This window comes from Mobula hypostoma, chromosome 1 (genome assembly GCF_963921235.1).
Source record: "Mobula hypostoma chromosome 1, sMobHyp1.1, whole genome shotgun sequence".
Taxonomy (NCBI): Eukaryota; Metazoa; Chordata; class Chondrichthyes; order Myliobatiformes; family Myliobatidae; genus Mobula; species Mobula hypostoma.
This window is the reverse complement of record NC_086097.1, coordinates 113,727,441-113,742,124: the sequence shown is the minus strand read 5'-3', so window position 1 is coordinate 113,742,124 and position 14,684 is coordinate 113,727,441. Positions and strand designations below refer to the sequence as shown.

At 41.7% G+C, this 14,684-nt stretch overlaps 1 protein-coding gene across 1 annotated transcript in view; it reads left to right on the top strand.

Annotated features, from left to right (window-relative positions):
- The first annotated feature begins 7,732 nt into the window (after positions 1-7,732).
- Positions 7,733-14,684, top strand: part of LOC134350073 (brain and acute leukemia cytoplasmic protein-like) — a 36,115-nt gene continuing 29,163 nt past the window's right edge. Inside the window, exon 1 of the mRNA XM_063055002.1 lies at positions 7,733-8,076. Within this exon, the coding sequence (XP_062911072.1) occupies positions 7,890-8,076 (187 nt within the window). The 5' untranslated portion in view covers positions 7,733-7,889. The remainder of the gene's footprint in view (positions 8,077-14,684) is intronic.

Genomic DNA, 14,684 nt, shown 5'->3' with positions numbered 1-14,684 from the left:
CTCACACTGGGTAATAAAATTCCTGCAGGTTGTCAGGGTCACCAGGGTATCTACCTGATGGAGGAATACTCAGTCTGGATGTGATTACAGGAGTCGGAACTTTAGTGACATTGATGATGCTGTTGAAGAGGAGGATCTGGGAGATGCTGGGAATGGGAAAGACATAACTAAAAGCTACTGAATCATGACAACGAGAGCTGTTGTGTCTGTCACCTGATTCTGCCTGTGCATAGTAAGCTACTGAACTGTGGTTAGCTGTGAGAGCAGTAATCACTAACATCTGATTCTGGCTGTCCGTGGTGAATTGCCAAACCGTTGCTGTGAGGGTTGACATCTGTTCTTCCAACTGTTCTTGCCGCTCAGAAAATAGCTGTCACACTCCTCAAGACATGTCAGTTTCTCCTCCTGTCACAATGGGAATGGACCCAAATGCAAGACAGACACTGAAGTACAAGGAACAGGACTTGACTTGAGTAGGGACGCAACAGGAAACAGACAAGGAGCAGGGACAAGAACATAGACTTGGGCTAGGACATGGACAAGACACAGGGAACCCAGACAAGGAACTATGAACTAGAAGTCTGGGCTTGGACTCCAAGATAGAGACTTGACAAGGACCCAAGACCTGGGTCTTGCCTCAGGCTCAGCTCCCAGAACCAGGCAAGGACATGACATGGCTACAAGGCAAGACGTGGCTGGGGTCTTGGCTCGAGGCTGCAGGCTGATAACTCAGAGGCTGGAGCTCAGAGACAGACTGGGAACTGTACATCAACAGAGAGCAGGGACTTATCTTCGAAAAGCCAGGACTCATCTTTAACTGGACACTAACATGAGTCTAGACAGTACATAGACATAGAGCTGGGACTCATCCATAGACAAGCCAGGACTCAACTTTATCTCCACACCAAGATGGGATGGGTCCACCTGTTGGGTAACAGCAGAACAGCCAGACTTACCCAACAGAGGCAAAGACAAGCCAAGACAGATCCCCCCCCACAGGGCAACAGTAGAACAGCCTGACTTACCCCAGAGGCAAGGACAAGAAGAGACAAACACCAAAGAACAACAGACAGTTCCATCTCTGCTTCAGGGTTGCTCCAAGTCACAGTTACAGCCAGCAACCTCAGCTGGCAACAGAAACAGCCAGATCCCTACCTTGCTCAGAGTGGCTGGCAGCCACTCAGCAGGCCCAGGAAACAGCCAAATCCATACTGCAAAGACAGCTCTGACTACCAACAACAAGGCTCCATGAAGCAATGGTACTCCAACACAGCCTACCCAGATGGAATATAAGGTGTTGTTCCTCCAACCTGAGTGTGGCTTCATCTTTACAGTAGAGGAGGTCGTGGATAGACATGTCAGAATGGGAATGGGATGTGGAATTAAAATGTGTGGCCACTGGGAGATCTTGCTTTCTCTGGCGGACAGAGCGTAAGTGTTCAGCAAACCCTTCTATATATTGGCGAGACCTGACGCAGACTGGGAGACCGCTTTGCTGACCGCTGTTCTCCAACCTGATGGCATGAATATTGACCTCTCTAACTTCCGCTAATGCCCTACCCCGCCGTACCCCATCCATTATTTATTTTTATACACACATTCTTTCTTTCACTCTCCTTTTTCTCTCTCTGTCACTGACTATACCCCCTGCTCATCCTCTGGGTTCCCCCCTCCCCCTTTTCTTTCTCCCTGGGCCGCCTGTCCCATGATCCTCTCATACCCCTTTTGCCAATCACCTGTCCAGCTCTTGACTCCATCCCTCCCCCTCCTGTCTTCTCCTATCATTTTGGATCTCCCCCTCCCCCTCCCACTTTCAAATCCCTTACTCACTCTTCCTTCAGTTAGTCCTGACGAAGGGTCTCGGCCTGAAACGTCGACTGTACCTCTTCCTAGAGGTGCCGCTTCTCACTAAGGCACTGTACAGAAGATAGTTGCCTTACAGCACTTAGATTTATAATGTTATATTGCAATATTGATGGTAAATAAGTAACTTGGATGAACAGATGAGCAGTTAAGTTAAATTGCTAGAGGTCGGTTACCTTGTGAATGATTTCTGAAAAATATTTTTTCTCATACTAGTGTCCTTCAGCCAGATAGCCATGTACTCACCTGAATAAATATTCTGTTTACTCTGCACCTTAGTATATTATAAATTTGGAACATTTCAAAAATTATTATAAAATTTAAATTGGAGATTTGTTTATCATTTGCAATCTGTGTTTGCATTTACACGATGATCTGTGCAGTTCAGTGATAATGTAGTTACTTGTATTTGTTTTGCCAGTGAAGTAGGAGACAAAGAGAATACAGTGTGTGGGAGGGCTTAGATGCTGTCTCTCTGTTTCACTAAGCCTCATTAATCATGAACCATGACTAACTTGCACAAGTGATATAACCAATGAAATTTGTATCACCCTCCACGCCACCAACATTTTGCACTGCATGGTTGCGTCTTGATGTTCCCATTCTGCAGGCATGCAGCTTATTTAGGAATGTTCCAAGAATTACCACAGAACTATTTTTCTCAGTCAAGTTACTGCTGACATTACATAGTTATTTATTTAATTGATAAATTCAGATTGTGAAAACTCATGCATGATATATTCTATTAACATATTGCTATAAATCTGCATTTTAAAAATGTTAAAAATGCATATTTTTATTGTGTCATTTTACTTGCCAATGATGTATTAATGACAATTTCTTTCACACTGTAGGCTGCAACACAACAACTAAACATGGGGAAAACTTCAAAGAGTATTGGCAATTTTGCTGTTAGTCATAAGACATAGGAGCAGAATTAGGTCATTCAGCCCATTAAGTCTGCTCTGCTGATGGCTGATCTATTATCACTCTCAACCCCATTCTCCTGCTTTCTCCCCGTAACCTTTGACGCCCTTAATAATAAAGAACCTATCAATCTCCATTTTAAATATATCCAATGATTTGGCCTCCACAGCCGTCTGTGACAATGAACTCCACAGATTCACCATCCTTTGGCTAAAGAAATTACTCCTCATCTCTCATAGGAAGGATATCCTTATATTCTGAGGCTGTTTCCTCTGGTTCTAAACTCCCCCCACTATAGGATACATCCTTATGTTGCTGATATAAGATTGGCAAATATTATCAAAAAAGTAAAATGCTAGAAATTTGACAAAAGTAGAAAAAATTCAATTTGTCAAAAGAGTATCAATGTACCAAGAGAGACCGATCTAAAGGAAATGAGGAGCACAGTGAAATTAGCATTTGTAAAACATTTAATATTGGAATAATTAATTGGACTTAAAGGCAATAAACCCTCAGGGCCTGTTTTCAAGTCATGTCAAGCTTATTGTTATTTAACTATATACATTTATACTGTCAAATGAGACAACATTTCTCCAGACCAGGGTGTAAAGTACAGTCGTACACATAAGACACAATAACTTAGGAAAGTAAAAATTAAATCTCCAAATGAATTACATATCAACAAAGTAAAGTGCATAAATTAAATATGGTAAGGTACAGAACAAATTAACCAGTGACACTTCAAATGCGATTCGGCAGGAAGTTCAGAAGCTTAATAACCTGAGGGAAGAAGCTGTTTCCCATCCTAATGGAGTCTTCTTTCTGATGGTACAAAATCAAAGAGGGTACTGCAGGGGTGCAGTGGTAGCCGGAGCGTGTCCAGCACCTGTTTAAGAAAAAAGCAGAAATAAACAAGCTTCTTGGTTGTTGTTCTCACACCAGTCTACCAGCCACTCTACTTCCCCTCTGTACTCCGACTCGTTATCGTTGTGGATGAGGCCAACCACTGTTGTGTCATTCACAAACTTAATGACATGGTTTGAGCTGAGTCCTGCGACACAGTCATGTGTCAGCATTGTTAACAGCAGCGGGCTGAGCACACAGCCCTGGGGAGCGCCAGTGCTCAGAGTAACAGGACTAGAGGCATTGCTGCCCTGACGGACTGACTGTTAAGAAGCATATCAAACTCCTTTTACACTGCCCTATCCACTTGTGTCACTGCTTTCAGTGAGCTATGGACCTATACCATAAAGTCCCTCTGTATATCATTGCTCCTAAGCTCCCTGCCATTTACTCTTTATTTCTTATCAGACTTTGCATTACCTCATACTTAGAACATAGAACAGTACAACACAGGAACTAACCCATTTGCCCACAACGTTGTGCCAAACTAATGCTTTCCTCCTACCCCTTCTCCAATGTTTCACTCTCTTGTCCTATTCCTTCTTCTCCAACCCTTCACCTTTCCCACCCACTTGGCTTCACCTATCACCATTCAGCTGGCCTCCTTCCCATCTCCCCACCTTTCTATTTTGGCATCTTCCTTCTCAGTCCTGAAGAAGCACCTCACCCTGAAACATCGACTGTTTATTCCTTTCCATAGATGCTGTTTGACCTGCTAAGTTCCTCCAGTGTTTGTGTGAGATGGTTTGGATTTCCAACATCTGCAGACTTACTCATGTTTGAAATGCAGACAGAGTGTTTAGAAGAGAGGCTGGTTACCATGGCATACTGAACTGTGGTCATGACCAGAGCAATACTATAGCAAGTTGTGTTGCACATTGATGGAATGTTTTCTGTGGTACATTGATGAAAACTGCTGGAAGCTGGAACTAACAATCTGCAGAGGAGCTTAGTGGTTCAGGCAGCATCTGTGGAACAAGCTGAGACCCTGCATCTCAGGACTGAGTGGAAAGGGAATCTGGCCAGTGTAAGGCAGAGAGAGGGAGTGATGAGACCTATAGACCATGAGTCATAGTCATAGTCATAGTCATACTTTATTGATCCTGGGGGAAATTGGTTTTCGTTACAGTTGCACCATAATTAATAAATAGTAATAGAAATAATAATAGTAATATTACTATTAGTAAATAGTAACAGTAATAGAAATAATAAATAGTAATAGAATAGTAATAGAAAATAGTAATAAATAGTTAAACAGTAATATGTAAATTATGCCAGTAAATTATGAAATAAGTTCCAGGACCAGCCTATTGGCTCAGGGTGTCTGACCCTCCAAGGGAGGAGTTGTAAAGTTTGATGGCCACAGGCAGGAATGACTTCCTATGATGCTCTGTGCTGCATCTCGGAGGAATGAGTCTCTGGCTGAATGTACTCCTGTGCCCACCCAGTACATTATGTAGGAGGAGAATTAGATCATTTAGCGCATTGAGTCTGCTCTGCCACTTGATCCTGGTTGATCTGTTTTCCCAGGGAGCATTAATTTTGCAGTGAGGAAGTTGGAATGCCACCTTGGACATGAATGGAGAATTTGCTTTGAGACTCAGGCGTCAGGTTTGTAAACAACGTGACCAGTAGAATACCGATGCATGGGTATAAATGGAGCTTAACGCAGGGGACGTTGGCTTGGGACAAGATAAAAATGTTGGTTTGCTTATGCTTTTGGTCCATTTGGAAGACTTCGCTGAGGGAGTGTTAATGGTATTTGTCCAAAACCTTGAAGTGTGATTTGTAGGTGGTTCACCTCTCAAGTATACACAAAAGGTAGAGATAATCTCTGCCTGACAGAGCCTGGGTATTCTACCAGGCTTGATGACTTAATCTTCAAATCCTCCTTTCCTGAATGACAAATGGTGTGCTGTTGCACTGAAGATGATACTGAATGCCTGCTTCTGCGGTGTAGGACATGGTCCATGTTTGATTGGGTCTCACCAAAGACCTTTATTATTGGATGCAGTGTGGTGCAACCGGGGCAGGTCTCAAGAAGACCTTTATCTTGAAGGTTTTAAATCTATCCATTCTTGTAGGTCCATCCAGTAGGAAACCTCAATGGACATATTGACAATGTCTTCTGTGAACTCTGGAGACTGTTGTGCATGAAAATCCCTGGAGATCACCAATTTCTGAGATACACACACCACCAGTCATATCACGGTCTAACTCAGTTAGATCTCATTTCTTCCTCATTCTGATGCTTGATCTGAACAACAACTGAACCCCTCGACCTTGTCTGCATGGTTTTATACATTGAGTTGCTGCCACAAGATTGGCTGATTAGATATTTGCAGTAATGAGCGGATGTACGGGTGTAGTGAGTCTTCAGGACCATAAGACATTGTAGCAGAATTAGGCCATTTGTCTCATTGAGTCTGTCCCCCAATTCCATCATGGCTGACTTATCCCTCTATAAGGAGATACAGACATGCTAGGTAAATAGGCAAGGAGAGGATGGATGGAATGTAGAGTGGAAAAATATATGGACATCAATTTCAGAAAAAAGGGTAGAAAATTTGGAAATTTTTAAATGCTGGGAGACTGAGAGGTATTGGTTTTCAAAGAAATCTGAACTTCCATGTACAAGAATCACTGGAAATTAACATGCTGACATGCAAGGAATTAGAAATGCAACAGGATGTAGGTCCTTCCTGCAAAACGATTTGAATGCAAGAGTAAAGCCATATATACACTCAGCCGTCAGGTTATTAGTTACTTCTTGTACTCCTGCACGTTATAGCTAAATATCTGATCAAATATCTAATCTGCCAATCATGTGGCAGCTACTCCATGCACAGTATAAAAGCATGCAGACATGGTCAGGAGGTTCCGTTGTTGCTCGGACCAAACATCAGCACGGGGAAGAAATGTGATCCAAGTGATTTTGACTGTGGAATGATTGTTGGTGCCAGACGGGCAGTTTGAGAGTCTCAGACATTGCTGATACACTGGGATTTCCACACATAACAGAATCCAAAGTTTACAGAGAATAGTGCAAAAAGATAACCAAACAGAGCATCCAAAGTGGGGCAGTTCTGTGGACGAAAACGTCTTGGTAATGAGAGAGGTCAGAGGAGAATGGCCAGACTGGTTCAAGCTGACAGGAAGGCAACAGTAACTCAAATAACCACGCGTTACAATGGCGGCGTGCGGAAGAGCATCTCTGAACGCACAACACGTAGAACCTTGAAGTGGATAGACTGCAGTAGCCGAAGTAGGTTCCTAATAAAGTGGCCACTCAGTTTATATTAACGGTCTAAAACATTAGTGGGCGCAATCGTAAAAGATAGTTGGGGTTGACTGAATGAGCAGTTACTAAATTCATTCTTTTGAATCCAAGAGATTTAGTCTATGCACAAGACGAAAGAATTACAGATTAAAGAGAATCGTTCATTATTCACAATTCTTCGCGAAGAACAATATTTTGTCTCCTCAACTGAAGTCATGCTATTTACGCACACAAAATGAGTCAACATTTGACAGGGTTCCACATAAACGTCCCGCGCTGTTTTCTAACTTATATAATTGCAAGATAATTTCCTTTAAATAACATATTTTATATGTAGAACTATAATTATCACCCCTCCCCGCCCCCCAGCAGGTATACACTCTGGGCTTCGGAGTTATTATGCGGGAAATGAGTTACGCAAAACAAGAATTAAATTCTAATATCGTCACAGAGAAGAAAACGAACCCCTCCTCCTGATATCTCTGTCCGCTCAGCACTTCATAATTTTGTTACTAGTTCCGAGGAATCTAATGACAGAATTGTCAGCTTGGCTTATTTAGCAGTCCGTATAAGAATGCAAGCGCCTGATCGCAATATCCTGAGATTTAAGATGACCCTCTCTGCTTCGCCAGATGAGCACGCAATCCCTGACGTCAGACTGCTCAAACTGACAGCAGAAGCGTGTCTGAAGCCTCCCACTGTTTCCCCCAGCGACTCCTGCAAAGTAATAACCATCAGATCAAGGCCCCGATGGACGATGGTGATCACCTTCCGATTTTCGGAAAATGATTTAGCCGTCCCGTAATCAGCCGCACCGTAGTCCCGAGAACAAGAAGAGAGCGTCCGCTTTGCTGGTGATCTGCAGGTTGGACGGACCAGCGAGGTTTGAGAGGGGGCAGAAGGAAAACACAAAGGGATGGGTTGTGGCGGAAGCCGGGCTGACACTATCGAGCCCAGGTACTATGAAAGCTGGACCAGGGAGACAGAATCAACGTGGCTCACCAACACCGACACGGATGTACCTTTGCCAGTAGTGCCCAACGTGTGCAACAACGCGAACGAACCCAATGCATCGGACAGGGGGTCCATGCATGTGTGCACCAGTAAGCAGAAATCCGTTACGTTACGGTCTTGGGTTGTCGAGAAGCCTTATCTTTGCGTTGCAGATATCTGCAAATTACGTTAAACATTGCCAGTATTGCGTGGGCAGCAAGAATACAGTCGCTTGATCACAATAGAGGGGTATCAGTACTGTGTTTGGGTTTGGTTCTGTATTAGTTTTGCATTTAGTTATTTGCTTTGGGGCCAGTGTTGGATTTAAACTGACTTTCAAGTTTCGCTTACTTTTGGGATTGGGGGTGGGTTTAGTCTGGGAGGGGTTGGTTCAACATTTAGTATTTGCTTGGTGTGGGTTTTGTGGTTGACAAAGCACTCGGTTCGGTTTTGGGGTGGGCAGTGCAGCCCTGTTTATGTCCACGGCTGCCTCTTTTTCTAAAAGTATATGTAACGCGAAATCCGTTTTTTTTTCCAGTTTTCCACTTATCACTGTATTCGAACGTTGTAAATCTGTCTAGGTGGAGGCTGGTTAGTGCTGAATTAATTCTACACCAACACCCTTTCTGTTTCTGATGCTTTTGGCCATTGTTGAGAATCTAAGTCAAAGCGGGCAGACAATTTTACGACAAGACTGAAAGAAGCCCAGTGAAACACAGCTTGTTTGAAGTGCCCGGTTGCTGTAGCAACACTTCCAGACTAGTTTTCCATCTGCCTTTCACTGGTATCATCCCCAGAGCCCGAACCTGACCAGCGGAAAGAAGTTTTAAAGTGCCGCTGTGTGGGCTGGGCTGTTTATTAGAGCTATCCACAAAATCCGTTCTTTTCCTACTAGAATGTTCCTGGGTCTGTCACAGCAGTCGCTCCTGTTGGGCATCTGCTGTCAAGTTTACTAATTTAGTCCCTGTACTTGGTTACTGCACCATACTTGGAAATGAGGAAGGGATAGCGGGCAACATGGAGACAGAGTCCTTTTTGTCATGGGCAAAACTTTAAGTCTATAAGCGATGTTCGCTTAGACATTGAATACTGTTGATTTACAGTTGTGATACGTTCTGAACGACAGCATAAGATTCAGGTAGTCTGTTGTTTTTGTTTTTTTAAGTTTTACCTTATGGTGGGTTGATTATTCAGAATGATGTTCTTTGTAAATATTGGTGTAGGATACATGCCTTTACACACAAACATAGTTAGATTTTTAACTACATGTATCTCAGATTTGTCATTTTCAAAGAAATAATGATTTAGAGGTCATTAAAGCGATTCACTTTATCAATCAGTCAGATGTAATAATTAGTGATATAGGGAATAGTAGTCCAGGAGAGGGAAAAAGGCTCAGAGGCAAGGTACACACTAGATTGGAATGCAGTAGTGAGCAAATAGTGCAAACCAAACAGAAAGGAGACAAGCAGAGAAACAAAAGCTGGAGCTAGTGATAGTGCAACGGGGAAAATGAAGAACCTCCTGTCCAAGGGACTGGTGGACGTGATTTAAAATTTTGGAAGATTCTAAGGTGCTTGATTAAAATGAACTTCGTAGGGATAGCATAGAAGGCCAACATCAGAAAACTCAGTGTGAATGTGACATTGAGAATTAAATGGTAAGCAATCAGAGCCCCAGGGTACTCAGCCAAGCAATCCAACATGCTGAAGTGAAAGACGTTTTGGTAACCAATTCTATCTAGAACATTCTCCACTTTTCCTTCCATTGGACATAGAACAATACATTGGGTAGGATGTCAAAAGTTCAAGCAACACCTGGCGTCTTCAAGCTAATGCTGCATATGTACAAAGACAATATATGTATGAATGATAAAGTATGAGATTATTTTTAAATAGTTCTTTTGTATAAAGAATGATAAATGAAACACTGTATGGATTGTTTTGAATAGGTAAGTCACTGAGTAAAAGGCTTTCAAATTTTTGATCATCCATATTCATTGTTTCAGAGAGTATGGTGAGACACTGATTCTGAAATAACAGCAGCATGAGACTACCTTCACCAAAAAGAATTACATAAGTTTAAAAAGAAAGTTTCTGAAAATCTGAGGACAGGTTAGAGATGAACATTAGAGAGCTTCCTTTTCAGTGAGGCACGTATTCTTCAGATGAGTAAAGATTAAAAGGAAAAAATCCCATTTCACTAGTATTCACATTTTAGTTTCTTTTCATTGCTGGTTATTATCAATGTTTCTTCCATGGCAACTTCCAAACCTACACTCAGTGGCCACTTTATTAGGTACCTTCTATACCTAATAAATTGGCCTCTGAGTGTATGTCTGTGATCTTCTGCCCATCTACTTCATTGTTCGATGAGTTGTGTGTTTGGAGAAGCTCTTCTGCACACCGCGGTTGTAACACATGCTTATTTGAGTTACTGTTGCCTTCCTGCCGGCTTGAACCAGTCTGACCATTCTCTTCTGACCTTTGTCATTAACACAGTGTTTTTGCACACAACACTGTCACACACTGGTAATCACTGATTTTTTTTTTTAGCACCATTCTCTGTAAACTATAGAAACTGTTGTATGTGAAAATCCCAGGAGATCAGTAGTGTCTGAGAAACTCAAACCACCCCATCTGGCACCAACAATCATTCCACAGTGATTGTCACTTGGACCACAGATTTTTCCCAATTCGGATGTTTGGTCTGAACAACAACTGAACCTCTTCACCATGTCTGCAGGCCTTTATGCACTGAGTTGCTGCCACATAATTTGTTGATTAGATATTTGCATTAACAATCAGTGTACCTAATAAACTGGCACTGAGTGTGTGTCTTCAGCATCCTAGAGCGATCAGAATACAGGCACATGGGAACATCACCATGTACAAGTTCCCTTCCAATTCCCACATTCCTTCATTACAACTGGCCATGAACCCTGGAACTCTCAAAGGGTCGCACTGAGCAAGAATGTTCTGCAGCAGTTGAGTTCACTTCAAATGCTAATTGGGGTTGGTAGTAAATACTGTCTTAATATCATAGAACATGAAAATAACTATTTCTTCTTCTCTATATTCAATGAATGCAAGACTTGATTTAGTTGCCAATAATTTTATAATTACTTATTGAGATATGGCACGGAATAGGTTCCTCAAGCCATGACACCTAGTAATCCCCCGATTTAATCTCAGCCTAACCACAGGACAATTTACCGTGGCCAGAGAACTCACCAATGGTAGGTCGTTGCACTGTGGGAGGAAACCGACATGCTGACAGGGAGAACATACAGAATCCTCACAGACAGTTTTGCAGGAATTGAACCGGGGTTTCCTGTACTGTGAAGCATTGTGCTACCGTGCCACCCTTTCTTCGCATGGTGCATTACTACCTTTCTCTCAACATCTGATATCTTAGTTGGTGTTCTTTGCTAGCTAGAAATGTATTTGTTCTTGTACAAGTAAAGCTCCCTAGCACACCACTGCTAATTTCTTACAGATAAAACTACTTCAAGTAAATGGTTGCTTTAGACCACCCATAACAAAATGCTCTGCCAAATCTTCACTGCAGCCTTTCAGAGGATGTAACTCCTAGAAGGTATAGGTCTTGAGCCATGGTTATCTGCATTATGCAGCTTTAGTGAGCAACCTACAGGGAAGATAACAAAAAGATTGAAAGAGCAGAGAGGAAATTTACCAGAATGTTGCCAGGACTTGAGCACCTGAGTTATAGGGAAAGGTTGAGTAGGTTAGGACCTTATTCCCTGGTGCATAGGAGAATGAGGGGAGATTTGACAGAGGTAGACAAAATTACGATGGGTATAGATAGGGCAAATGCAAGTAGAATTTTCCCACTGAGGTTGGGCAAGACTAGAACTAGAGGTCACGCATTAAGGGTGAAAGGTGAAATGTTTAAGAAAAACTTGAGGGGCAATTTCTTCACTCAGAGGGTGGTGAGAGTATGGAATGAGCTGCTAATGGAAGTGGTAGATGTGGGTTTGATTTCAACATTTTTTAGAAATTAGGATAGGTACATGGATGGGAGAAGTATGGTCAGGGTACGGACCGATGGTACTCGACAGATTATTAGTTCAGTATGGACTAGATGGGCCAAAAGGCCTGCTTCTGTGCTGTAGTGCTCTATGCCTCTATGACTCCCATAAAGGATCAAGTATCATATGCAATTACAGTAACAAATTTATGTTATTTCACCTTATCTATTCAACAAATTTAGAAAAGATAATTTCTTCTATTTATGAAATTATTGTGTAATTGTCATTTCGGAAAAGAGAAAATGTTTAAGAAAATTATTTTACTTGCAGAGTTATTGGAATATTCTACAAATTGAAACTGTCGAAATGGTTGAGGCAGAAACGATTGTGTGTGTAGCAGTACAAAACAAGCGATAATGAATCTGCGCTGTGCTTGTAGGGTTTCTATTGCAATGATATCAGTGGAAAGAAATGAATGCATTGAGAGCAGGCTGCTGATTCACCATCACTCACTCTGCATTGCCAGCAAAGGTTAAATTTCACTACCTTCGAAGGAGAATTGTATAAATATTTGCAGCTGAGCTATTGGCAAAGAATGACACAGTGGGTTGTTCACCCAAAGGGCCAGTGGTCACATTCTGTGCTCCAGACTTCTGAGCCCCATTTAGAAAGCCTTTCCATCAAGCTTACTCTTACTTATAGCATGGAGACAGTCAGGACACATCTCCTGTCATCTCAAATTTTGGAGGCTGTTTCTTTATTGTATTGTTATCCTAGCTCCTTTGGGAAACAGACACAGGAAGAAATTTGGGTTTAGCAGGCAATCCTTCATTGCATAATTATTATTGTGTTTCAGCCGTATCTTAAATCAATTATTCCAGCACTGACTTAAACACAATGATTTCAATTACAAGTAAAAAAAAAATGCAAGCCTGGTAATGAATGAAGCATAAGGTTATTCAAATTAATGAATACTAAAATTAATTTATAATACTGACATTTATGTTGTTTAGGCATTTAATTCATTCTCGGAGTTTGCTTTATCATTTAACCATTCTAACTTGAAAATGAGAAATACCCAAATCTTTTAGTAATGTAAAATACAATCAGTGGTCTGTTTATTCGGTACGTCTGTACACCTCCCCATTAATGCAAATATCTAATTAGCCGAACATTTGGCACCAACTCAATGCATAAAAGCATGCAGACATGGTCAAGAGGTTCAATTGTTGTTCAGACCAGACATCAGAATGGGGAAGAAAGTTGATCAAAGTGACTGTGACTGTGGAATGATTGTTGGTGCCAGATGGGGTGGTTTGAGTATCTCAGAAACTGTTGATCTAGGATTTTCACGCACAACAGTCTCTAGAGATTACAGGGAATGGTGTGAAAATAAAATGCATCTAGCAAGCAGCATTTCAGTAGGTGAAAACATCTTGTTAATGAGAGAGATCAGAGGAGACTGTCTAGACTGGTTCAAGCTGACAGAAAGGCGACAATAATTCAAATAATCACGTGTTACAAAGAACATCTCTGAATACTCAACACTTCGAACCTTGAAGTGGATAGGCTACAAATGTGCAGAAGACCATGAATATACGCTCAGTAGTGTTTATTAGGTACATCCTGTATCTAATAAAGTAACCACTGAGTGTAATGCTAAATGTATACAAGATAGATGCATCAAACAATCTGTTGGAGGAACTCAACAGGTTGAGCAGCATCTATAGAAGGAAGAGGTTTTGGGCCCATGGAAAATGGACCAGTTAAATGACCTGTGAGAATTTTAAGTCAAATTCTTGAACAGAAATCCATATAACACCATCATGTATTCTTCAGCTGTACTTTCTGGTGCCATTCTTGGGCTTTATTGCTAATATTTTTTAGTTTGAGAAGGCCAGCCATTCAAGATGTATAAAACCAAAGGAAAATGTGATTGAGCAACTATTATAACATACCGGTTTGGTAAAATATTTTGCATATATTAACAATGTCTTCAGTTACTTCAAACAATAGTGTGAAATAATATTTATTTAATTAATGGTGTAAAGAAGTTTCTAACTATAACTTTTTGATGTTGACATTAAAAGCCAACCTCTTATCCCATGCATGGTTCTGTTTAGAATATTTAAGGCAGAGGTTGATAGATTCTTGATTGGTCATGGCATGAAGGGAATTAGGGAGAGGGTAGGAGATTGGGGCTGAGAGGGAAATGGATCAGCCATGATGAAATGGCGGAGCAGACTCGATGGGCCATATGACCTAATTCTGCTCCCATCTTATGGTCCCACAGAAGGAAATGGGTTTAACCTGTTTATTCTGAATGGATTACCCTCTGCCAAAACAGTCATAGTCTAAGTTTTAATCTCTTGATACAATTGAGTGATGCTCAGGTTTATAACTCATTAATGGAAATATAATACAACACTTCCTACTTTATACAAAAGCCAGGAAAATATTAACAGCAGAAGCACGAGGAAATCTGCAGATGCTGGAAATTCAATCAACACACAAAAAATGCTGGTGGAACGCAGCAGGCCAGGCAGCATCTATAGGAAGAAGTACAGTCGACATTTCGTAAGCACTCTGGCTCTGACGCTAGCAGGCATGAACTTCGGATTGCGGCCCCCGCCGTCGATCTCAGCGGCTCTACCAACCCAGGGCATATTCAAAACCCAGACTCCAGCACCATCAATGCGGGTTCCAACGACCAAGGACACCTTCAAA